This window comes from Diabrotica undecimpunctata, chromosome 7 (assembly GCF_040954645.1).
Source record: "Diabrotica undecimpunctata isolate CICGRU chromosome 7, icDiaUnde3, whole genome shotgun sequence".
Classification (NCBI taxonomy): Eukaryota; Metazoa; Arthropoda; class Insecta; order Coleoptera; family Chrysomelidae; genus Diabrotica; species Diabrotica undecimpunctata.
This window is the reverse complement of record NC_092809.1, coordinates 104,619,675-104,647,390: the sequence shown is the minus strand read 5'-3', so window position 1 is coordinate 104,647,390 and position 27,716 is coordinate 104,619,675. Positions and strand designations below refer to the sequence as shown.

Sequence of the window (27,716 nt, the reverse complement as noted above, 5' to 3'; positions counted from 1 at the left end):
TATATATATATATATATATATATATATTACAGAATCCAACTTGTAAATACAATACCCTTTGGGGACGGATATTCATTCAGGCATTCTCAATAGGTGTCCAAATCATTTTAAACCTCTTCTTTCTATTCTGTCAATGACCGTTTCTGTAGCATTCATGTTGTTTTTTATAGATTCGTTGGTCTTCCTGACTTCTTAAACATACTTCTAAATATAATAAACAACATAAGACTATTTATCTTAGGTCTCTACGCTATACTTATAATTAACTATGCCTCTCGTAGTAGTAGGGCAACCAAAATTCGACATAGGCCTGCTTCATGCCTTTCAGTTTGTTTCTTTCGATTTTTTTAGCGTTTACATCCCTTTTCAGTATGGATCACTAGATTTTAGATTTATTTTAGATTTTATACTACTATTTTGAACTTTTTTGATGTTCTGGTCTACGCCGGATTTTGATCCATGAACCCGTTTGATTACTCACCTCGACGTGAGTGCGTTGGCCTGCTTCACAATCGAATCGACAATGAATGAATTTATATATGCGAAATATCGTGCACATTATTCTTCATGCTATGATAGATTTAGATTTTACCCTTTTTCTATTTAGCTCTGGTAAAATGCTTTTCTTTTTTTCTATCGACCTTCCTTAGCCAACTCTTATTTTTCTAACACTAAATAGTTAGCAGTTTTCCGAGAACGAACAGTTAATATGTTTTTCCCACTCTATGGAGAAAACCAGATGTTCAAACTTTGGAAATTATCGATCGAGCATGCTTGTGGTTAAAAAAATCTGAGAGTGATATTTTTACCCTCGGAATATCAAGTTATTGACTTTTTCTTTCAGTTTTTGCAACCAAAACCTGCTACATTTTGCTGATGGGTTTGCTATACTTTAGTTTACTTTCTCTTTATTAAGTAGGATGAGAGCTACTACAAGCACTGCATAAACTTTTATTTCTTGTCTGGCAAAATTATGGCAAAAGTATGGACTCCAAAAACAATTCAACTTAAGAAATATCCAACGAAAAACTAAAATTATTATGTATAAAACATTGCTAAGGCCGGTCCTAACATACGGGGAGGAAACATGGACTCCAACGCAGAAGGATAAAAGACTTCTGGGAATATTCGAGCGTAAGATACTTCGCAAAATATTTGGTCCTATAAACAATTAAGGGCAGTGGAGAAAAATATTTAATTTCGAAATATACCAACTCTTTAATGAACCAGATGTCTTAACGTTCATTAAAACACAGCGACTTAGTTGGGCCGGGCACATAATACGAATGCCTGACAACATGATTGCTAAAAAGCTAACGACAAAAACAACTAGAGGAAGAAGAAGCAGATGCCCACCGCGAATTAGGCGGTTAGATGGAATTGAGACCAACTTAGGGATACTAGAGATCAGAAGATGCCAATACGTTGCCAGAAACCGAACAGAATGGCAGCTAATACTAGAGCAGGCCAGGATCCACAGAGGATTGTCGAACCAAAGATGATAATAATGATATCGAGTAATATTTAACATTACAACCGCTGCAATAAAACTGCTGCAAAAAAGGTTATATTAATTTTAATATTTCTATAAAAGAAACGGTTTTTATTAAAAATTATTTTACTCTGTTATCCAACCTTACCAAGTGTTGTCGTTTATCTGCAAATAGCTTTTGGGTATTACAATAATTACGTATTACTTATCACCACGCAATCAGCAATACATTGGTACACGAAATAGTCCATTGATTAAGTTGTCTAGTTTCTCGTTGACTGATTTGGATACAAACACATAACATTCGTTTTGGGAAACTTGTCTAACAACTTCAACATGCGTTATTTTGCGTTTAAGAATTAAACACGCAAGGAATTTCCGGGGCGGAGCTCCGCCATGTTCCGGTGGAAGATAAGCCATCAGTTCCGCCTTGACACCATTAGTAAGAGGTATGTGTTTATGAGGGTTGTTATGCTTATACATTCATTAACCGTTGAATATTAATTTTTTTTGCAATTGCTTTAGTTTTGTACAAAATATGTACCAGCAAAACATTTTTATTGGTCATTCTACAAGGCATGTCTTATTATTAGAGCTCGGGAAATATGCACTTAAAATACCCTATATTATGCTTTCTTTATGCATTTAATGCATATAAATAAAAAACGCAGTAATACTTGTATTGAAGGTATTTAATTTATTTTTTCTCTAATTAGTAAATTGTATATTACCTACTATTTGGATGCTAAGTAAATACATCAAAACAGATACTGACACGTAATGACTAGCACGTAATAAAAAAAATTACGCTTCAGTTCTATAAAAATGTGTAATATCACATAAGCCTTGTAAGGCAGTTGGTCGAGTTACCATGGAAACGAATTTTCAGACGTTATTTTGACAGATTAAAAATGATTAATCTGTCAGTGTAAATGTAGTGGTAATTTAAATACAGATAAATAAAATGAGTTCATCAAATAGTGAAGATGAATTTAGTAGCACATTACCCAATATAATGCGGTTAGCTGCGAACAGATCGTAACAGAAGAGTTACAAAATCTTAAAATTTGTGACATTGATGATTTAAGTACCATGTTATTGGTTAGTATTCCTGATACGAAAACCATAATATGTAGATCTTTCGTTATTTCGAAATTTCTATAAAATCTGCCAACAATATATAGAAATTCGACTACAGATTAGCGATCCGCAAATAAATCAATTTTTTCTTAATTATCAAAGAGGTAGATGTACGAAACAGGTGGTAGGATTAAATAAAATAGGCGGTGTTCCTAAACAAATAGTCGAATATTTAAAGTTACCAGATCCCAAAATGTACACAGGTCACTGTTTAAGACGAACTGCCACTATTTTTGGTAGATGCCGGTGGATATTGTGGAAAGAAGCCATAACTTGATATATCGAGATTCCCTAAGTTTACAGGAGAGCTATTTTAAGATAAAAGGTATCTGGTAAATCTAAATATTAACGTACAAATTTAAAACTAATAAATTTTCTAGAGCTTAAATACCAATTATTGAAAGAGTTAAGTATGTAGGTGAATTTTTGTTAAATATCAAAGTTATTAAAGGTTGTTGAACATAACAAGTTTTGCCATCTTCTACTTGACCATGTTTTTGTAATCGGAAAATCAATAGTACTACTAAAATAACAGAAAGTTAGTTTTTTTTGTACAAATACTTACAATTTAAGTTTTGATAGCTATTTACCTACTAGGGAAAGAACTCAACATCTCATGAAATTAATATATCTTTAATAAACAAAAAAAGTTGTACAAAGAGTGAACTAGGAGTTTGCTTGTTCTTCAGTCTCGGAGTCGTCTTGCGTATTGTTTAGCTCATCGAATTTTAGAGCTGTTAGCGTTGTCGGCAGCTTTTTGTAAAAATTATGGAACTCCTTATCTATTAACGTTAACAGCGATAAGAGGTCCTTCTTTTTTAAAGGATTTACTCCAATGGTACTGGCATAGGAAGTCGAAACTTCAATGTTTTTTACACAGATCTTTCGGCCTCTTCTGTTGCGAACAGATTAAGGGTTCGAATTGGAGAAAATGAATTCAGATCATATTTGAAACGAATGACTCCAAAGTCTTTAGTGTATCTCAACCATTTTACATTTAGCCACTCGACTGGCTTTTTTTCAGTATCTTGATTACGATGTACCAAAACGTTATTCTTAACTAAAAGAGATGAAAAGCTTTTGAAATCGGTCAAGTCCATCTCAATTACATTAAACCTTTTTTTGTGATTGTACTTATTCAGTGATTCCCCCGTTGAAATTATTGAATAACTGGTAATTCCCCTATAAGAACTATTTCCCTCTAGTGTCATGCCAAGCTACTTTAATTCAAAGAATTAATCCATAGTTGTTAAAACAGAACTGTTTACTAATAGATGGCCGTACGTGCACTATATTAATTTAATAATTTACTGCACTTTAGGTCTTTCTTAGGTAATTGTTAATACATGGTGGAACACGTTTATTTAAAAATACTAAAATGGTCAAAATGATACATTCGTTTCAGTACAATCGTATCGAAACATCAAAAAAAGTAAATATTGAAAAATAATCAAACTTGATAAAATAATAATAATTATAACACAACTTGCTTACTCGCATCTCAGTAGTTTAGCCATCTTTAATAAGACGGTAATACGTGATGTGATAGATTCAACATCACTATCATAGATGATTTTCTTAGGAATGGTACAACTTGATATGTCAACATATCATGTTATGCTTTCTTTGAGAACCATAAAAATTAGCAGATTTTTAATGTGGAAGAATTACATAAATCGACATATCAAGGGTTGACATCTTACAACTTTTTCTTTGTAACGTTATAGTCAGAGGCGTACATTGTTATGTTAACTTATCAAGTTATTACCTCTTCTGTAATGTCAACTTATGGCATATCAGTTATGGGCATGCCTTATATCTCCGTTACTATTAGGAATTCAAATTCTCAAGTTATACCATTTTGTAGATCTCGTTCAGACGAACACAGTAATGTTGATAACTCAATTTTGCTAAAATGTCAACATATCAAGTTATGCCTTCTTATCACAGTTAATGACTCTTAAACGACATGGCGGATGGAAATCTTCAACAACGGCCGAAGAATATGTCGATGAGTCAATAAATAATAACAGCCAATAGAATTATAAATTTAATTGAAAGTAATTTACAAACCTTTTTTACATACACTGAAAATACCAATGTTCAAAAAGAACACACCGTACACCGTACGTTTACGTCATCTCACCATTCACCACGTATTATTGAACAACCGCCAAACTCGGATAAGGGTATAGTTATAAATAATTGCCAAAATTTTACAATTAATTATTATAAATAAATGTTTAATTTAAATTGTTCCCGAATTTTATTAAATAAATAAAAGTTACTTGTTATAGTTTTTATTTTTATAAATGAAAATAATCGTAGAAAAAGTATAGTATACAACTTGAGTTGTAAGCTTATTATATGCTTGTAAATTTACTGCGCTCGCGCGCAACTTTTTTACTCGAATGTAATAAGCTTCTTACAACTCTCGTTATGTAATATACTATTATGCTAAAGTCACAAAAAAGGTTTATTCAAATTTGTATTATCTACATCATTATATTCATTTATTATTTGATTTATCATCATTAATAATAATAACTATTATCATTCTTTAATATACTATTATTACAGTCAAAACCATATATTATTAAATGTTTCTCTAAATTTTCTAGAGAAAAACTGTGCCGTCTATCTAATAATAATTTATTGTTTATATGCTGAAAAACTTCTTTCTACTTCTATACAAAATATTGTATAATTGAGGGTTCTAGCTATCTGTAAAATTAAAATATCTTTACAATTCCCCATCTTAATATTATTTATTTGAATTATTTTTTGTTATCCCCCATTTAAAGAAAAATGCGCAGAGTATTTGATACACTTTGTTTGTTTCCCCAAGGTGTTATTTCCCCAATTTTTCATTTAATGAATTAATAATTTCAATACTTTGGTCTAATGCAATATTTCGCTTTTCTAATCTAGTAATAATAATTGATTTAGCAATATTTACAAAATTGGATATGTGCCAAATTACTTTTTAATAACGGTTTTTTTAAAACGTCCACACATTTTTTTATAGCATCTGAGACGTCAAATGACGTCTCTAATTCCCTCAAAATTATCGGTTATGAAATTTACTGAATTTAATCATGTTCCTTATAGGTAAACAATTTTTATACGCCTGTACTCACAGAGAAACTTTTAAAAATATTTTTTTTATATTTGATACACGGGTATTAACCATTGGAAACTCTGTCCTCACAGTTTGATCATATATGGCGCAGCATTACTTAACAATAACAAATTTTTTTCAGTTGGGATTTCAGTATCGGTTGAGATAAAAAAAAGTTACTCAGAAATACATTTAGAAATCTACAAACAATTGCATTGTTGGTTTTTCGCAACTCCTTAACATAAACTTAATATCCGGTGCTACACTCACTCCCGTTTAAACTTCCTGTAACCAAATTTGCAATATACCGTCCTTTAATGTCAGTCGTCTCGTCAACAAATATCCATATTGGATTATTCCCAATTGCAGTTTTATTCGCTTCAACAGTAAATTGCATGCTGGAATCTACATATTTTTTTCGAAGAGTGGTAGCAGAAGGTACAACATCATTATTGCAGTACTTTTTTAGAAATTGTTGACATAATGGATTATCCAATTTTGTAATTGGAATATTGCAACCAATCAGCAAACTGCAGAGATCTTTACTAAAATGTCGGTAAGAAACATTCGTTTTATTTGTAGGTATGAGCTGCTGAACCGAATCTTGAGGCTTTTGTGCACGAGATTTATGCGTTGCAGTGCCCAAGTGTTGATCAACTTAAAACTTTTTTTCGCATACAATCTGAAAATTGGAAATAAAAAAGTTAACCAATAAACTTGTAGTACTTCGCCACTTTAAAATTAATATAATATAATATCCTAATTTAATTGGTTTTCCGTCAAACTTCCCAGCTGAAACAACTGACGTAAGGGTATACTGTAGATCAGAATGTGGATCCGACCATCGTTTACTTATGGCCAATATGATAGTTAATTATCGCAAAAACAATAACACTTAGGTACAGAATATAGAAAAGGGACAAGTAACATACCCTAAATATAACGTAGAAAGCTTAAACGAAGATTCGACGAAATTTATTTACAAATTACGACTGGCCACAAAATTACAAAATGTGGATCGAGAAAATATATCAGCGGAAGAATTGTACCAGCAACTTAAAAACTGCATTCATGAGGCTGCAAGTGAAGCTTTGGGACATAAAGACAAACATAAAACAAAAAATCAAGAATGGTGGTCAGAGAATGTGCAAACGTTAGTAAACAAGAAGAAAACTGCTCATCAGAAATGGATGTCAACGAGAAAGGAGGAAGATCACAACATACATAAAGAATTAAATCGAAATGTAAAAAGAGAAATAGTAAAAAGTAAAAATGAACTGTGGGATCGAAGATGTGCAGAGGTGGATACGTGTATGTGTGGAACAAGAGTTGGGCAAGCGTGGAAGGTGATAAAATCTCTCCGGAGGGAAGGAAAGAAAAAATATAACTAACAGTTAATAGATCTAAAACAGTGGAAACACCATTATGTGGTCTTACTGACAGAGGATAGATGTAAATTCCAAGAGATCGAAATGGAAAAAATATCCGAACATACACAAATAATTGAGATAACAACCGGAGAGTTAAGCGATAACATCAAAAGATCGAGCAGCAGGACCTGGAGACACTCCAATTGAGTTGGTAAAGTATGGACCAAAAATATTACATGAGATGTTGGTTCAACTATTTAACAAATGCTTAAAATAACAAAATATCTAAAAAAGTGTTCAAAAGAGAACACTTTTTGTTCTCTATGTGTCAGAGTTAAAACACACCAGTAAAAGATGACAAACTAAATTTTTACTATCTGTGCCTAAATTTTAAAGAATTTTAAAATGTATTTTGTCCACTATTTTATATTTTATATGTGTGTTAATAATGTGGAGTGTCTATGCTTTTATAAACAATCTCAACGACTATGTCTTGAAAAAGGAATAAAACCATTCCGAAAGCTAGACAAAAAGTGGTAAGAGTGTTTCATTAACATCCCGGCCAATTTTCTGACTGCAACCCTAATAAACTGTGTTGTTTGTATATATATATATATATATATATATATATATATATATATATATATATATATATATATATATATATATAAAAAGTAGTCCAAAGTTTTTTGACTAGTTTGGAAAAAATATATGTAAATACTTTTTTCTTTTTGGGTGTGGTAGTCAATAAAAAATAGAGCTTTGCTAAGGCGTACTATTTATTCTGAATCCAAGCTTTCGGTGGTTTTTTGCCACCTTTATCAAGGTCTACAAAGAAAATTACTATGTTGTAACAAATTGAATGGTGCCAAAAAGGCTGTAAAAAAAACTATAAAAAACTTACCCGAATGTAAGATTCGTGGCATAAACAACAACGTTAAATAACATGATAAAACTGAGGTTGCAACTAAACTTAAAAATGTTACTGTTAAAAAACACTTTAAAAATTACTAAAAACGTTAAAAGTTAAAGACAAAATGAAGGACGACATGTTAAAACAGTCGTCGTTGCAGGCTTGATTTCAGTCACATTTCACGAGCAGAAAGAGAAAGTGAGTGGATAATTATTGTTTAAATAGTTTGGAGAAAATACAAAAAACAACTTTGAAAATAACGTCTAACAGAATACTGTTAGTGAATTTTTAGTACTGCCAACTGTATTACCAACTTGAAATTAAGCGGTAAATTAAAAATGTAAATTATAACATAAGCAATCGAAAGAAAATAGTATTTAGTAAATAGGTTTAGAAAAAACAACTCAAAACAAAACAAAACTGAATTAGTAATTGCAGTTTGATCGCAAATATTCAATTAATAATGAAATTTCAAAAAAAGGAAAGAAACAAAGAAAACTCTGAGATGCAAAATAGCTCAGTCAAAAGTCAATATAAAATTGTAAATTTTGCTAAGATTCTGGATCTCAGATCTCTTATTAAGATTGTTATTATCACTCTTGCTGATATGTACCATCTCTAAGAAAGTTCTCTTGAATTTATTTTTCTCTCTGGCTAATATTTTTACATTGTTGAAATCTATCTTATGGTCTAGATCGATAGTATGCTCTGCCAAAGCACAAGTAGGTTTGTTTAATCTACAATCACTCTTATGAGAAATAATACGGCTAGACAGATTCCTTCCAGTTTCACCAATGTACGTGGATGGACATTCAGTACAATGAATGCAATAAACAACATCTGTAGTCTCTAGAGTGGTTAGGGGTTGTTTTATTTTGCTATACAGCTGACGTATGGTTTTGATGTTCTTGTTAGCTATTTTGATATTCTTAAAGTCTTTAAAAATCTTAGTGAGTTCAACGGTTAGTTTCGGAATATATGGAAGGGCATAAAAATACACACTTGTTGGAGCAGAAATATTTTGTGCTGAGGGCACTGATTGTGACATAGTAAGTATGTTGTTTCTATTAGCAAAGGGGACATTAAAAATTAATTTATTTATCAGTCTTAGAGGATATGAATTTTCAACAAAAATATTGCGTAAGAGGTTGAGATCATGTTGGAGATAATCCGGATGAGACAACCTTTTGACACGTTCTTTCATCGCTAGGACTAAATTAGTTTTCATCCTCGGGGGATGGTAGGAGTGGTAGCTTATGAATCTATTGCTACATATGGGTTTTCTATACCATTGTGTTTTCACAACATTATCCTCGCATCTATGCAAACTCATGTCAAGGAAAGGCAAAAGGAGGAGCGGGAGGGATTTTTATGCCCTTCCATATATTCCGAAACTAACCGTTGAACTCACTAAGATTTTTAAAGACTTTAAGAATATCAAAATAGCTAACAAGAACATCAAAACCATACGTCAGCTGTATAGCAAAATAAAACAACCCCTAACCACTCTAGAGACTACAGATGTTGTTTATTGCATTCATTGTACTGAATGTCCATCCACGTACATTGGTGAAACTGGAAGGAATCTGTCTAGCCGTATTATTTCTCATAAGAGTGATTGTAGATTAAACAAACCTACTTGTGCTTTGGCAGAGCATACTATCGATCTAGACCATAAGATAGATTTCAACAATGTAAAAATATTAGCCAGAGAGAAAAATAAATTCAAGAGAACTTTCTTAGAGATGGTACATATCAGCAAGAGTGATAATAACAATCTTAATAAGAGATCTGAGATCCAGAATCTTAGCAAAATTTACAATTTTATATTGACTTTTGACTGAGCTATTTTGCATCTCAAAGTTTTCTTTGTTTCTTTCCTTTTTTTGAAATTTCATTATTAATTGAATATTTGCGATCAAACTGCAATTACTAATTCAGTTTTGTTTTGTTTTGAGTTGTTTTTTCTAAACCTATTTACTAAATACTATTTTCTTTCGATTGCTTATGTTATAATTTACATTTTTAATTTCCCGCTTAATTTCAAGTTGGTAATACAGTTGGCAGTACTAAAAATTCACTAACAGTATTCTGTTAGACGTTATTTTCAAAGTTGTTTTTTGTATTTTCTCCAAACTATTTAAACAATAATTATCCACTCACTTTCTCTTTCTGCTCGTGAAATGTGACTGAAATCAAGCCTGCAACGACGACTGTTTTAACATGTCGTCCTTCATTTTGTCTTTAACTTTTAACGTTTTTAGTAATTTTTAAAGTGTTTTTTAACAGTAACATTTTTAAGTTTAGTTGCAACCTCAGTTTTATCATGTTATTTAACGTTGTTGTTTATGCCACGAATCTTACATTCGGGTAAGTTTTTTATAGTTTTTTTTACAGCCTTTTTGGCACCATTCAATTTGTTACAACATAGTAATTTTCTTTGTAGACCTTGATAAAGGTGGCAAAAAACCACCGAAAGCTTGGATTCAGAATAAATAGTACGCCTTAGCAAAGCTCTATTTTTTATTGACTACCACACCCAAAAAGAAAAAAGTATTTACATATATATATATATATATATATATATATATATATATATATATATATACATATATATATATATAAGTATATGTATTTATATATATATATATATATATATATATATATATATATATATATATATATATATATATATAAGAGTAAAAAAAAGAAGTACTCGTTTGGAAAAAATATATAAATGTTTTGGATGGGTTGGAGTCAATAAAAGGGGCTATTGGTTAACTATTTTTTATCTCGAGCTTTCAATTGTGTTTAGAATTATTATCAAGAGCTGTTTAAAAATACAAAATACCTTAAAAAGTTGAACTAGAAAGAAAAAAATTTTTTGTTAACTCACCAAATAAAATTAGTTTGGTTAATAAAATTGCTGCTAACATATTTCACAAAAGAATTAATATAAAAATGTTCTTATCTGATAAATGTTTCTCTGAAATTTTAATATAATTTTGAAAAAGTTTCTTAACACAAAAACAATTGAATTTTTAAATAAGTTAGAATAGAGACCAATTACAATTAAGTCTCAATGTCATAAATACCAAATGAAAATTTTTGTTTTTGACAATTATATTGTCAAAAATAAAATTTTGTTTAAAAATTTTTTTTTGTTTAGTAACAAAAAATAAGAAGATTTATTCACCATTGATAGATGTCAAAAAAATGTAACAAATATATTTAAAATTAAATCAAAATGTAATATTTTACTGATTTCATATATAAACTACAAAGAAATAATATAATTATAAATTTTACTTAGATTTTGAATTTCTGATCTTTTGTTTCATACTCAACACAGCGAAAGAAGTCTTAGGAACAAAGACACAACGGAGAGAAGAAACATGGTTCGATGAAGAATGCAAACAAGCTATACAGGAAAGAAATGAAGCGCATAAGAATTACATACTCAGACGTACTAGAGAGAGAAAAACAGAACATGAGAACAAAAGACGAAGAGCAGATAAACTGTGCAGGCAGAAAAAGAGAAAGTATGAAAACCAACGGATACTAAACATAGAGAGAGAGTTTAAGGAAAACGAAACACGTAGCGCATACCAATTAATCAAACATCTAAGACAAGGATACAAACCGAGGACTAGCCTCTGCAAAAATAAGAAAGGTGAAACCATTAGCGATATGGACGAAATTAAGAGAACCTGGATGACATATTTTAAGGAATTACTAAACAAAGGGACACAACTACCATTACAACAACAGTGGCAGCAGCAGGCACGACAGGAGGTACAACAACAAGAACTGGGGAAATATGGAGAAGAAAATGAATTAACTAGACCCCCAACGCTAGAGGAGGTCCAAACGGCAATCCACATACAAAAAAGCCATAAAGCACCGGGAATAGATAAAATACCGGCAGAACTACTCAAGCAAGGAGGAAGGAATTTGACACAACAGATGTACCAGCTAATACGAGAGATATGGATAGAAGAAGAAATTCCCCAACAATGGAAGAAAAGTATAATCTGCCCTATTCATAAAAAAGGAGACAAACTGTTGTGTCAGAATTATAGAGGCATCTCTTTACTTTGTTCGGGATACAAAATACTCACAAACATCATTAATCGAAGACTACAACCTCTCACGGAAAAAATCATCGGGGAATATCAAGCAGGGTTTAGGCAAAATAGATCTACCATTGACCAACTATTTACAGTTAAACAAATACTAGCCAAAGCATGGGAATATGACATGGACGTTTACAATCTCTTTGTAGATTTTAAACAAGCCTATGATTCAATAGATAGAACAATTCTACCTAATATACTGAAAGAATTTGGCATACCATCAAAATTAATACGACTAGTGCAAATGACAATGACAGAAACAGAAGCACAGGTATGTATTCAGGGACAGATCACTGATGCGTTTACGATAACGCAAGGACTGAAACAAGGCGACGGACTAGCTCCAACGCTCTTTAATCTTGTTCTGGAATATGTAATTAGACGGTTGACGGTGAGCGGAAATAACATACTTACAAACAAGTCTACCCAATTAGCAGCATACGCAGATGACATAAACATAATGAGCAGAACAATGAATGCAGCGGAAGAAACCTACGTTGAGTTGAAACAGAGTGCAGAAGCAGTAGGGCTAGCAATAAATAAAAATAAAACAAAACTACTCATACAAACCAGATCAAATAGACCGGTGCAACAACACTTTATTGACGATATAGAACATGTAAATAGATTCACATACCTAGGAATGGATCTGGTCGCAAGCAATGAAGAAGAACCGGAAATAAATAGAAGGCTTGTGCTGGCAAATAAAGCCTATTTCGCGATGGGCCACATATTCAAATCGCGAGACGTACACCGGAAAACAAAACTCCGGGTCTATAAAACAATAATCAGGCCCATAGTAAGTTATGGTTGCGAAACATGGGTGGTGACACAGAAATCTGCCAATGCATTAGATGTGTTTGAAAGAAAAATATTACGTAGGATCCTGGGCCCAATAAGTGAAAACAACAACTGGCGAATTAGGTACAATAGAGAAATATACGAGCAATATAGCGAACCACCTCTAGCACAACATACTAAACTGCAGAGATTACGATGGGCAGGGCACGTGGTCCGCATGCATGAGAATAGAATCCCCAGAAAATTATTAAATGCAAGAATGCAGGGAAAAAGACCTGTTGGAAGACCTAAAAAGAGATGGGAAGATGAAGTCGATGAGGATGCCAGGAACTGCCTGGGAACGCGTTCATGGAAAAGAACAGCGGTAAATAGAGATGGTTGGAGAAGCCTGTTGAAGGAGGCCAAGGCCCGATTTGGGCTGTAGCGCCATTGGATGGATGGATGGATCTTTTGTTTAAATTATTATCACTTTTGCTAATACAAACCATTTCCAAAAAAGTCCTTTTGAATTTATTACTTTCACTACACAAAATTTTAATGTTATCAAAATCCATAATATGGTCTTTATCGATTATATGCTCTGCCAAAGCACAAGATGGTTTTTTAATTCTGCAATCACTTTTGTGAGAAATAATGCGATTTTAAAGATTTCTTCCGGTCTCACCAACATACTCAGCTTCACACTGAGTACAACTAATGCTGTATTTGTTTTATCTAATTTGTCTATAGGATACTTAGTTTTGGAATATAAAGATGAAATAGTTTTGATTTTCTTTGTTGCTATTTTTATATTGTCAATATCCTTTAGTGTTTGTATTAATTTAGGTGTTAATGATGGTATAAAAGGTAGTGAATGATAATAGATGTTCTGATTGTTGGATACAATGTTCTGAGATTTAGCATGGTGTTGTTATTTATATTAACAATATTAGAAATAAGCATCCTATGTAGCATATCTGGAGGATAAGAGTTTTCAATTAAAATATTTTTTGACAATTGAAGATCTTCTTGTAGATAATCTGGATGAGAAAGCTTTAAAACACGTCCTTTTAATCCTGTTACAAGGTTTATTTTCATCTTATTTGGATGATGAGAGTAATAGCTTATAAATCGTATGGGTTTTCTGAACCATCTGGTTTTCAACATATTGTCTGTATTTCTTACAATTCTCATGTCAAGAAATGGTAGAGAATTATCTACCTCTTCCTCAACTGTAAATTGTATATGTTGATTATGATTGTTGAAAATATTAACTGTTTCATGAATTTTGTGTTTAGGAAGTGCCAAAACTAAATCATCTACATATCTTTTAATAAAAGGAATGAAAAAAGTGCAATTGTTGATACAATCACTGATAACATCATCCATGATATAGCTACTTAGAATGGGTGAAAGACTAGATCTCATAGGAATACCAAAAATTTGTTTATAAAAGACATCTTTTAATAAAAGGAATGAAAAAAGTGCAATTGTTGATACAATCACTGATAACATCATCCATGATATATCTACTTAGAATAGGTGAAAGACTAGATCCCATAGGAATACCAAAAATTTGTTTATAAAAGACACCATTAAATATAAAAATATTAGAATCAAAAACAAAGTGTTTTGAAATGTAATAAGTCAATATTAGCATTATGCGAAATCTCATTCCAATGTTTTTCAACACTACTTATGATTAAATTTAAAGGTACATTGGTAAAAAGAGATGTTACATCAAAACTAACTAAAACATAATTTTGTGTTAATTGGAAATTACTAATGAAAGAACTAAAATCAAATGAATCTTTAATGTAAAAATTGTTGTTTAAATTATAAGCATTAGTTAAGATGTCAGTGAGGAGTTGTGCTATTGAACTCTATTTATTATATTATTATTATTAATTTTATATACAGGATGATATTAAGACAAAAAATTTACACGGACAAAAAACATTAATCAAGCACACTAGTTACAATTATTATTATATAAAATTTGTTTCCCAAAGTATCTCCTATAACAATTTTTTGAGTTTTGATCGTAGAATTTTTCTTCAAAAATATCTCTATATAGAGATTTTAGTAAAATGTCAAATTTTTATCGTTAAAAAATAACGTAGCAATTTATGATAAAAAAATCGGTGTCAAAACTATGTTTACACATTTGCTAAAAGTAATTTTAAAATCGGTGCATTAAAATAAATAAGTTTTTCATATTGAATGACAGTCCTCTCCTAAAACTTACATTTTAACGTAAAATTATGTTTAGCTTATATTTTTTAAAAATATTTAATAATTAAAACAATAATTAAATTAAACATAACACTTACCAGTTTGTTACAAACCGTGCAAAATATACGGTTGTCATCAATGAATTTGAACTCTGTTTTACGATTAATCCACTTTTTCAGAAGATTCGATTAACTTGCACTTTGTTTTGGCATTTTCAAACACTTTTGATAAACACGTAAACTTAACTTTACTGAACCAAAGAATACACCAAACTGAACTAACTGTAACTACCGACAGACCGAAAATTGCATTTTGTCTTTTGCTAATACAAATTTTGGTAGTATGTTATTTGTTAAAGTTTGCGGGAAAAACCATATTGATTTATGATTTATAATTTTATTTAATGCCTTCAACCGGCTTATCGCGTTTTAATTTTCATATTGTCATATTGTCATATTATCCTAATACCATTAAGGGGTATTTTCGAGGGATATTTTTACCTACCTCGCTTAATTGCACTACTTTAGTTCTCAGATATTTCTCTATATTGTGCTATACCTGAAAATATGCCCTTTTAATAAATGCATATGCGCTTATACAATTTATCCAAAATATGCACTTAATATGCATTTTGCAGATTTCATGAGCTTTACTTATTTTATATACTAAAGGATAAGTTGGCTAACGTACATTTAATTTATTAATAATAGGCTTAATAGAAAATATGGAAATGTGAAATATATAGTGAATGATTTCTGGTAGTATAAATAAAAAATACATCAATAGTTGTTTCTACATCTTGTAAACACATTTATTAATCAAAACAATATTTTTACAGCCAAATACAGAATTGTCGAACCATTTTCTTAGTGTCATCTAATAAAGACTTGAAAGAATTCCTTTCCTGACAGTAACAGTTCCTAAATAAAAAACTCCGAAAATAATTCTCCAACAAACCCTCAGTAATCCTAGTTAGTAACTGTTTGAAAAAGTCCGTAAAGGAAACAGTGGATAAAAGAGTTTGGGTGTTATCAGCTATCTAAAATCGTAATGAAGTAGCGACATTGATTAAAAGCCTATTTAAAACTCAATCTTTAATTCAATCGCATTAACAAGACGGCTTCGCATCGAAGACAACTTTTTTAATCAGTTTATTCCGGAGATTACTTCCTTTGATAAGAATTGATGTTAATGGAATCACTATCGATGTTTTAATTTTGGAAGTTTTCGTCGCTTTTTCTATTCCTTTTAATTAAAAAGTTTTTACCGAAGTATTTAGTAGAAAATTACAAAAATGATATATAACTTACCGAATACCTCCACATAAATTTGTAGAGGATACAATATTTGATACATCGTTGGTATAATATTTATTTTCTTATTTATTGAGACAAACAGAAATATATTTCAAATATAAGGGAAATTCAAGAAATATGTTTCAAAGTTCTTTGTAACAATAATAATATTTTAGCGATTTTCAGTTACTAGAATAGTGCAAAATAATAAATATGCAATGATAGCAGCCAACTAATTTTGACTAGATAACTTTGATCGGACCCTGGTCCACAATTTCGAGTAAGGGTCAATACATTCACTTTTAGTTAGATCTAAAATTGTCGACTTTATGTACCTTAAATTTTAACTTTTCACTCCTAAAGGCACCGTCCACTAGCAAGTTAACTTGCGATATTTCTTGCGAAAGAGACTCTCAGACTTGTGTGGACACGTCTTGAGAGTTCATCCGCAAGCGCAAGTTACTTACATAACAAGTATCTGGCCAGTTATGTGTAAACACATGTACGATAGTATCTGGATAATTATTTTAACTTTCGGTATGCATCCGAAATAATTTGCGAGAATTTTATAAAATTAAGATGGCGGATAAAAAGTGTTGGTTAAAACAAGAAACCGTAGACTTAAACGCAATGGGAATTATTTCCGGAGCTCTGGGACATAAAAAGTAAAGATTACCGCAATAGAATAAAAAAAAATAAAATGCTTTAAAAAGTTTATCACTGACATTCAAAACCAGTAATAGTGAAATTTCTCGTAAAGTACACAATTTACGAACACAATTTCATCAAAAACTGTGAAAATCTGAACTAAAACTTAGTGGTTCTGGAACTGATGATATATATAGCAGTAATTGGGAATTTTCCCGTGCATTGATGTTTATTCGATGTAGTCACACCGAATCAAAGACTATTAATAACCTGGTAAGTAAAAATCAAGTACATATGTTGAGAATACTTTTTATTTATTTGTTTAATTATTATTGTTGCTATATTGTCAAGATATTTCTTCTTGTGGGAAAACAAAATATTCTTTAAATTCATCACGTACGTATTTGGCAGATTCAGTATAATGATGAGCTTGTCCTCTTGGTAAGTCCAATAGGTTAAAATATGTCATTCCGATATGTCTACATTCTTCAGACGTTCTTCAGTATCAAAAGAACCTTGTGGTGCATAAGATCCAGTGTGACGTGTCATAAAAAAATTGTGTAATACACATATTGCGGATACTATGATTGTTGCTTTTTCTGGAGATATTTCCACTGGTTTTATTAAAACGCAAAATTTATTGGCTATAATACCGAATGTATTTTCAATAATGCTCCTAGCTCGTGACAAACGATAATTAAATAGGCGATTGGGTGCTGGTTGTCCATGAAACGGATAAAGCTTCAATAAATACGTTTTTAATGCAAAGGAGACATCAGATACAACAACATAATGTATATTTTTAGCACGTCCTGGTAAATGTTTGAGCGGGTGGTAGATTGATTGAGTTGGTTGATAGAGCATGCAATAGTGAGAAATTATTAAATACGCCTCCATCTGAAATTCTTCGATTACAGCCAATATCAACGTATATGAACTTAAATGTTGCATCAACCAATGCTATTATCACTATGCTATTAAATCCTTTATAATTGTAATACCCGCTGTCGCTATTTGCATGTGCTTTCATAGCCATGTGTTTTCCATAGCTTTTGCATATGGATAGCATCCAATACTTTTCAAATAACTTTGAGTGCCTGTGTTATTCTTCATGTTTATGGAACCTTATAATGAATGATAATTACAAATAACATATTATTATTATATTTTTTTTATGTATTTCAGCAAGCAGAAACAGAAAAGTCAGATTCTGAAAATAGTGGTGAATGTAGTTAGTTTGCAAGAGAAACCGATGAAAAAATTTCAATGTTTGCTCACCACAAGAAGGTAATTTATTATATGTTTGTATGTCATACTTACTTTAAGGTATTCATTTTTCAGAACTTCATACAGAACCTTACAACACTCTGGAATTAGGCGGCCAATTGTACACACAGAAATTCGTACACAGGAACAAGTACATCAGAGAATGGTACGAGTCTCCTGAAATTATTAATAACAATAATTATGCACCTTTCTATAAGTATACGTTGGACTGATATTTTGTTATTATTTTCACCTACTTGTTGCCATAAATCTCAGGGTTACACATAAACGTTGTCTTGCAAAAATAGATGAACGCATTTTTGTGTCAGTTTTTGATATAATTGGGCTAACAAGTTTCAAGATATAATTGAAATCATTAATACTCATACGCAGAAAATTATTATATATTATATCCTAAGTTTTGTACGATTCTCGTCTCTTAATTCAGTTAATAAAGTTTCAAAAACCATGTGTGGATCTTCGCAAAATCCAATATTTTACCCAAACATTACTTTTCTTCTTCTCATTTCAACCTGTGATCTTGAACTACTTGCGAAAATTTTCCAAGATTCAGTGTATACACCTCCGACATTTATTCAGCAAAAACTTTACAAACCTCTCTCGATAATAATTGCAGAGAGTAACTTACCTCAATATTTGCGTTATGTCTACACACTTGCAGAAGTTACTTGCTAGTGGACCGGTGCCTTAATTGAACAGCGAACGAGTTAGTTTATCGTTTGTTTGGATAGATATTTCTGTTATCAAGGTGTTTCAGTGAAACTTCTTCATAACGGACAACAACGGGGGAAATAATTGTCCGTTGTATAGGGTTGTCCGTTGTGTAGAGTTATCGCTTAATCAATTGAAATAAAAAAAGAGATTTCGATTTGCTTAATCTTTAATTAAACATTTTCGTACATATTTGCATAAGTAAAACAAAATATTTATAGTAGGTATTACTTCTTAAAAAAATCATCAATTTTGGTTTGTTTTTTGTTTTAAACATTATTTTTCACAATTTTTGCCTCAACATTTAGAGTTACATCAAATACTTTTGGACTTACTCTTGCATCACCTTTATATATAAAAAATAATTCCAAGTCTCCTAATTTTACGTAAGCAGCATTTAAATTACTTACAGTTGTAATAAGTTCTAGTTCATCGTCACTGTCATTGTCGGAAACATTGGACACCTGTTTTTCCATTTTCTTTAAAATCCCTAACACAACTAGCTAAGTTTACTTCAGGATTTTCCGTCAATATCAATCAATCAATCTCTAGGTAGTTCAAAAAATTTTCAACATCACAACTTTCGCAAATGGTTGACAATAGCAAATCATCTTCCAGGTCTTGTAGCTCCAGAGTTTCCACAATTTCTTCTCCAACAAATTTTTCTTCACAATTACTATCCTGTATAAAAAAAACCGCACCTAATGAAACACTTTTCAATTATTTTGGTCAAAACGTCTCTCCATGCTGCCAAAATCCAAATTAAGGCGTTAGCAATCATTATGGACTTTTCCAGTTCAGCCGTTGATAAAGAATATTCTATAGATGATAACATTCTTGTTATCAAAAGCTTTCTTTACGGGGATTTAATGGTTTTAATTATTCCTTGGTCTAACAGCCACTGACAACTAAAAAATTTTGATTGGACAAGTTACAGATCCCAAACAAATATGAATAATAATATATCATTATTCACAGATTCCATACTTCCAGCTGCCAATTTGCACATTGACAAAAGTATCATGTCACATAAACAAAAAAGAGTTCCTTGGTGGAACACCTCACGCCAAATTTCTGTAGAATAACAGTCATTTGTATCGTCTGTAGTTCATTTTCAGATAATGCTTACTCTATCTATGCGCAAATCAAGGTTTTGTGTCAATTTAAATGATATATTTATAATACGTAAAACAAACGTAAATTCATTTATGTGAAACCAATCTAATAGTAAAAAAATTGGATTATACAAATTAAAATTTTATTTAAGGTGAACAAACCTTTTCTTAAAATTTTCTTTTTTTTTGCTACAGGTGCATCGTCGGATTCACTCGCCGACTTTGCATCTATGTTGTATGTAGGATCCAAATCTGAATCGGAATAATCAGAAAAATCATCACCCATGTTCATTTTTCTAAACTCCTCTAACTCACCGGCAGCCTTTTCTGCTTCTAATTCTAAGGCATTCTGCACACGAAGCGTATTATCATAGACGCGTATAAGTTTCGTCATGCAGCGACGATTCCTTTACGCCTTAAAATCCGCAAACGAATCCATTTGCAAGCGGCATGTGATCGTCTTGTTTTAAGATTTTCCATGCTTTTACAGTAGTTGCAAAGATGTCAAGTGATAAAGAGGACTTACTTTTGTTAAATTATCTTCGCCACCGCAAAAAACAGAAACAGAAGAATTTTGGGTGCATCCTTATATCTACAAAAACTACAACAGAAGGTTATTTATTGCCACCAAAGAGTGGTCAGAAGATGACTCTAAATTCCACACATTTTACAGAATGTCTAAAGATACATTTAAAGAATTGGTGTTAATTGTAGGTCTTGCCAATCAAAAGCACAATACTAACATGCGTGAGTGTGTTAGTTCAGAAAAAAGACTTATGATAACACTTAGGTAAGTAAAAGACGTACTATATCTAGGTATATTTCTTAATAAAATATTACATTAATATTTGTAAGAAACTATGTTATTGCATATTTGTCGAAGGAGGAGAAATGTGATCAGTAGTAACTGTGCAGCAATTACTTCTATGAAATGAAGTTGTGGCAACATTATTGGGCGAAGAATCGGGTGTGCCGACTGTATTCATTGAAAATTCACTTTAGATGTGTGATGCTGATTCGTGGTGGTGATAGTCTATTCTTAAAGTATCGTGTATCGGAAAGTGTTGAGTTAGATTATTTTGTTATTATTGTCTGATTAACTGTTCGATTAACGTTAAGGCGGGTACACATATGCGAGCAGAACTGTTTGCGAACCGTTTGTGAACTCTATATTCGTTAATTTGTACGACGGGACGAAACGCTTGCGAGCTGTTCGTTCGTTGCTCGTCAGGAACCACAGCCTGTCGGTTTTTGGGACGAACACAAAGAATGTTCGCAGAACTATAAATTGTGTCTATAAAATGTTTCTGCTAAGTGTGCGATGAGATCATTCGGTTAAACAAAATTGCTGAACGAGAGCGGCTTATTCAAAAGTAACGAGAGAAATTAATAACAGATAATCTAAACAAAATACCGAAATGTTTAGAATAACGAAGTAAATTAATTCTCGGTTTGTTATTAGATACTTAGGGTATTGGATAGCCTGAACATAAACATATTTTCAACGAACTCTTCGCGAACAGCTCACGAGCAGTTCGCAAACAGTTCGGCTCGCATATGTGTACCCACCTTTAGAGTTTGTATTTTGAATGTTCGTAAATTTTTGTCAGATAGGCTTTTTACATTAGGTAGTAAACTTAAAAGAAACATCGTTCGATCAATATCTGGTGATTCCAGGGTATTCCTATCTTTTTTTTTATTTACATATTGTAAAAATGCTTAATCAATAGCGTCACCTTGTCTAATACATTTCTTCTTTTTTCTCTGACTAGAGATAGTTTCCTGAACATGTTTTGATGATTCGATTACTTAACTGTTATTATTTTCTTCAGTATTATTTTCAGCTATGTTTTTGTTTGGCGGTGCTTGAGATGATTCGTCTTTATCTGGCTGCGTCATTACCTCAGTGTCTGATAGCCAAATATTTCCAGTATTTTCTAAATGTTGGACCGGTTTCATATATGGCAATACAAACTGCATAACGTCGTGCAAGTAGTAAGGTTTTTTTGCTTTTGCCGAAGAGCCAGATGGGGATGGTTTTAGGCTCCAGACAAACCCATTGCGAATATTCTTTCATCTTTCTTTAGAATCAACCTTTGCAAAGAGTAAATATTGTTAGAATATGTATACAAGCTAAAATTCAGTTGTTATACATTTTCAGTTTTACGGCTACACATTTGCTGCCCTAGCTTTATATTTTCAAAGAGGTGAACGTACCATTGGATTAATTATAGAAGAAACTACAAATGCCATATGGAATTCGTTAAAAGAACTATATATGGTATTACCAAATAAAGAAAAATAAAAAGATATACAAAGAGATCTTTTAAATTATGGCAATTACCAAACTGTCTGGGAGCGGTCGATGAAAACACATTAGAATTACAAAATAACCAAATTCAGGATCTTCAAATTTTAATTATAAAAATTATTATTCTGTTATTTTACTGGGTTCCTGTGATGCTGATGGTATCTTTACTTCAATAGAATGTGGGTATACTGGACGAAATAGTGACGGTGGCATCTTTTGGGTGTCGACATTAAATTTGGTCGTTGGTGGGAAGACAACAATACTTTCCACCGTCAACTGAACTTCCTTATGAAGAAAGTGACAATAAGTTCCCATACTATTTTGCAGGAGACACCGCATTTCCTCTAAGAAAAAATGTAATGAGACCATACCCTGAAAGAAATATTGATAATGAAAAGCGAATTTTCAATTACAGACTTAGTCGAGGTAGAAAAACTATAGAGTGCACATTTGGAATGATGGCCCAAAAATTTCAGGTTTTTTGACACCTATCAGATGTCGATAATACGAAACTATTATCTCAATAATCCAGTGTGCTTGCTTATTACACAATTTTATTCGAAAAAAGGACGGTGCATTATATACAGTACTTTCAGCGCTTACTACAACACAAAATATCCCACAAAATGTAAGAAATGTGGCAGACATGAATAACTTAAATATCTATATTTTTTACCTCAACATTTACGAAATTACTTAGCAAATTATTTTTTACTAAAAAATGCTGCTTTACCATGGCAATAGAATTATTGTTTATAAAATATGAAAATTAATTTAATCAATATATGTACCTAAATAACAATTAAGTTTTATTTTACCCTACCTAACCACTGTATTTGCTTGGCTACTGCTGACCACGCTTTTTTAGTCACATCTTTTCTGGAGTACTCTTGTCGTGCTCTAACACTAAGCCCCGTATTTATAGTCGGTACTCAAGCCCGTGCTTGAGCATGTGCTCCGCCAAGTCGAACTTACGTCAAAGTCATGCTCAAGTATTTGTTGTGTTCTATAAACGATACTTCGGGTATTCTCGTACAAGGTTGATCTCAAGCACGAAAAATTAGTACAGTAAAAGTAAGTTTCGAATAAATATCGAATAAAAAGAAGATTCTGTCAATTTTATCATAATTGTGACTAAACTTTTAGCGCCAAATTTAGTTTATGCTTTAGCCCGCGCAAAGTTGGTTTATAGTATAGTATACTTACTGAAATTTTGTGTTTGGTATTAATATTTTGTGTTTGAAATTAATATTGGATTAACTATTTTAAGGTATGTAATATATTATAAAAAATATTTATTCTAGAGAATTAATTTCCATTTTGTTACTGTGTCTGAGGCATAATTTTAGATGTTCAATATATGCTTACATGTATATTTGTTTTTGGATATATTTATATGTGTGTAATGCGTTACAATCATTATAATTATATTGTCTGTATAAGCCGTACGCTAAATAAATTGGTTATCTAAATTTTAGATGAGTGGAAATGGCATGAAATATGCACCTTACTCAACAAAGGAAAAAGTTCTCCTAATCCAGCTGGTAACTGAAAACGGTGTGGTAGAGAATAAAAGGACAGACGGTGCTTCGACAATGGAGAAAAAGATGGCTTGGGAGTTAATAACAAGAAATTATAACTGCCAGCCTGAGGTCAACAACATCAGGACCAGCGACCAGCTTCGAAAATTGTGGAACAACCTAAAACAAAGGTAGAATACTTTTATTAGTTTAAGCAAATGCTTAAGTATTGACCAATAATTTTTTTATCATAGGAAACGCAAAGAAACAACAGCACTGCGTCACAGCATGTTAGCTACAGGTGGTGGTCCCCCGATGAAGCCAGAGTGTGATGCAGTGCTGGAGTTAGTTGAAGAGGCTGGTCCCAATATAGACGTCAGCATCGACTGTTCTTTTGATAGCACAGCCGTCTTTGAAAAAGGTAAATGTACTAAATTTGTAACTGTGCTTTACTCATAGTATAATTGTAGGCCAAAAACAGTTCAACCAGCTAGGAAGCTCAATAGCAGGACCATCAGTAGCCTCTGACCCCCCTCACTTCTTTCCCACTACAGAGTTCAAAGAAATGGACTTGTTATGTAAGTATGATGTAATAATTTTGAGCAGTCTTCCTGTACACTTAATAATAGTTTCAGGTAATACTTGTAGTGTGACACCTGCTGTTCATACAGAAGAGGATGATGATGATATGCTTCAAAGTGGTAAGTGTTTTAAATGTAGTTAAAGCCATATGTACTTAACAATAATATCAATTTTAGCAAACACTCCTACTTCTAGTAGGGCACTGGGTGCTATACCACAAATATTGTCTGAAAATAAACAACGGTCCAAGAAAATGAGGGATACCATCAGACAGCAAGACGAGATTCACAGGATGAAAATGAAGATTTTGGAAGAAGATATGCTGAGGGCAAAAGCTTTAAGAGAAGCAGCTGAGAAGGAGAGGCAGAGAGCTACTGATGAAGCTGAATTAGCTTCATTGAAGTTATTAGACTATAAAAAAGGGTAATTATAGATTTTATCATGTTTGACTTGTTACTAGAATTTGGCTATAATTAATTGTATATTTTCAGGCGCTAGAAGATCTTTTTCCTTTGTTGGGTACTCTGCATTTTTAGAGAGAATGTTAGGAATAAGCCACAATATATTTATTTACATATTTTATTTACTGATTTTTTTCAATCTATATGACCAGAGGGCTGTTATCATAGATACAAAATTGTGATTTATTTTCAGAAAATAAATCACAATTTTGTATTTTTGGTAACAATATCTGGTCATAGACATCAAAACATCAGTAACTATAACATATAAATAAACATTGTGGCTTATTCCCAACTGAAGATAGTGTTAACTCAGTCTTACAGTGGCCTTTTCACTTTCGGAGCACTGAATGTCAGAGGAGGGTCTGTTTTAGCAGGTAGGCATTTGACGTAGAATCAGCGACGAGAGGGCGTTTTAAAGTACCTCGGGAACTATCGCCGGGACTACGAAGAATGAATCCTGCACTAAGGTCAGTCAGGCGGCGTACTGGACTGAGATGTCTTTTGAAGATTTCAGACCCCCCCTCTATAAAGACGAAAAAAAATTAAAAAAAAAAATATACTTTGTGTTGTAAAATCATGGTTATTTTCTTTCTATTCTCCTTCCTGTTTATTTTATTTCTAGATAGTATTTAATGTAGATTTAAGGTTCTTAATATTTTAATTTCAGCTGGTAAGATATGGTTTTACCTTTTTATTTGTTGTATAGTCTTTTGTTTTTAGATTATGTATGTTTCTCTTTCAGTTTTTTTAAGTATTGATTGCTACATAGATCATATTTTTATGTTGTTTACTGAAAATTATTAAAATACTGAGTTTGCATAATTTTTAGTAAATTGCTGCCACTGCAATATATACATGTATATATACATATGTATATATATATATATATATATATATATATATATATATATATATATATATATATAATTACATCATTTTTTTGTAATGTTCTAATTGTTTACAGTTTACTCCTGATGAAGCTATAAAATAAAATAATCTATTTTATATTGTATTTAATTATAACTGTATAATTTTTTAAATAAAGAATATTAATATTCTAAATTTGTATAATTTTTATTTGGTAAGGAAAGGTTTTATGAAAGGAATAAACACTTAATTAAAAGGAGGGAAACTCCTTGTACTCAGTAAAGACATACTTGCTTAAGTTGTCTGAGCATAGTGAGTGAAAAACCCTCATTTATTTTAAATTAAAACATAAAAAAATACATTTTTATAAATAAGACAAAAACATACTATATTTAACATAATATAAGTATTCAATAATGTATTCTCAAAATAAACAACTTTGAATTGAACTGAACAAAGATTAGATATAAGAAAGAAATAAAATAAAATATTGAAATTTTATAAATAAAAAATTGGAAAAATAAATCATGAACAAAACGTGTAATCAAGCTAATGATAATCATTCTGACATTTTCAGAAATAAGATAAAACATACTACATCTAACATAATACAAATATTCAATAATGTATTATCAAACTAAACAAATGCCAATTGAAAAAAGCTTGTGTATAAGGAAGCAATGAAATAAACTATTGAAATTTTAAAAATAAAAAATTGGAAGAACAAATCATGAACAAAAAGTGTAATCAAGCTAATTATAATGATGCTAATATTTTGAGAAATAAGATAAAACATACTACAGCTAACATAATGCAAGTATTCAATAATGTATTCTCAAACTAAACAAACAAATGCCAATTGAACAAAGGTTAGATATAAGGAATACAATTAAATATTGAAATTTTAAAAATTAAAAGAACAAATCATGAATAAAAAGTTTTATCAAGCTAATGATGATGCTAACATATATCTACCTATAATAAGATAAGTATTCAATAATGTATTTTAACTCTTATGCAAAATATTGGTGAATAAAATGTCTCCTAAAATTTAAACCTCGTTCCACATCATTAACATTTCTATTTACTGGCACATCAATATTTTCTACAAAATCATCATCATCATTATTATTTTCTTGTAAACCTATATTATAAAGTACTGCTGTAGCACATATTATTGCAAGAGATGTATTTAATTTAGTTTGTAGACCTCGTTGAAGACAAGGAAACCGTCTTTTCCAGGTTCCAAATAGCCTTTCAACAACATTTCTTGTTCTTATATGTGCACTATTATACCTATTTTCTTGATCATTACCTAAAAAGAGATATCCATCAAATAACCTATTTTTTAGCCAATTATCAATAAATACCTGGCTGTAATACTGGAGTAAGTAGATAGTGTCTGCATGCATATCCACTGTCACCTATTAATAATCCTGGAATTTCACCTCTTTCCATTCTAACTCGTAATGCACTTCGATCAAATATCAAGCTGTCATGACTTGATCCGGGATGTCGAACAACAATATCCATAATCTCTCTTCTAGGACCTGAAACAACCTGCAATTTATTTATATAATGAGGGCCTGGATAAGAAAGATCAATCTATACCTGCACATTTAATGAAAAAAAAGCCTTTTCTATTACGAAATACTTCCCCATTATTACCACCTGGATTAGATATCTTGATGTGGGTGCAATCAATACACCCAGAAACATTTGGAAAATA

General features: G+C 31.4%; 1 protein-coding gene and 1 pseudogene across 2 annotated transcripts; both read left to right on the top strand.

Annotated features, from left to right (window-relative positions):
* The first annotated feature begins 20,744 nt into the window (after positions 1 to 20,744).
* Positions 20,745 to 23,313, top strand: LOC140446912 (uncharacterized; annotated as a pseudogene).
* Positions 23,314 to 24,488: 1,175 nt separating this feature from the next.
* Positions 24,489 to 25,955, top strand: LOC140446910 (uncharacterized). Of its 2 annotated transcripts, XM_072539500.1 has the most exons (4): positions 24,489 to 24,652; positions 24,704 to 24,775; positions 24,833 to 25,079; positions 25,148 to 25,955. In XM_072539500.1, the coding sequence occupies exons 1-4, from the start codon at positions 24,640 to 24,642 to the stop codon at positions 25,152 to 25,154; spliced, it is 339 nt and encodes a 112-aa protein (XP_072395601.1). In that variant the 5' UTR covers positions 24,489 to 24,639; the 3' UTR covers positions 25,155 to 25,955. The 2 variants fall into 2 exon arrangements, with proteins under 2 accessions (XP_072395601.1, XP_072395600.1); XM_072539499.1 differs by having other exon boundaries at positions 24,489 to 24,775.
* Positions 25,956 to 27,716: the final 1,761 nt, after the last annotated feature.

What these genes read in the sequence shown, in the direction of transcription:
- LOC140446910 (XM_072539499.1), top strand. Translation starts at nt 24,640, where the DNA reads ATGGACTTGTTATGTAAGTATGATGTAATAATTTTGAGCAGTCTTCCT. An exon ending in TGATGATATGCTTCAAAGTG is followed by an intron (nt 24,776 to 24,832) that starts GTAAGTGTTTTA and finishes TATCAATTTTAG; the next exon opens with CAAACACTCCTACTTCTAGT.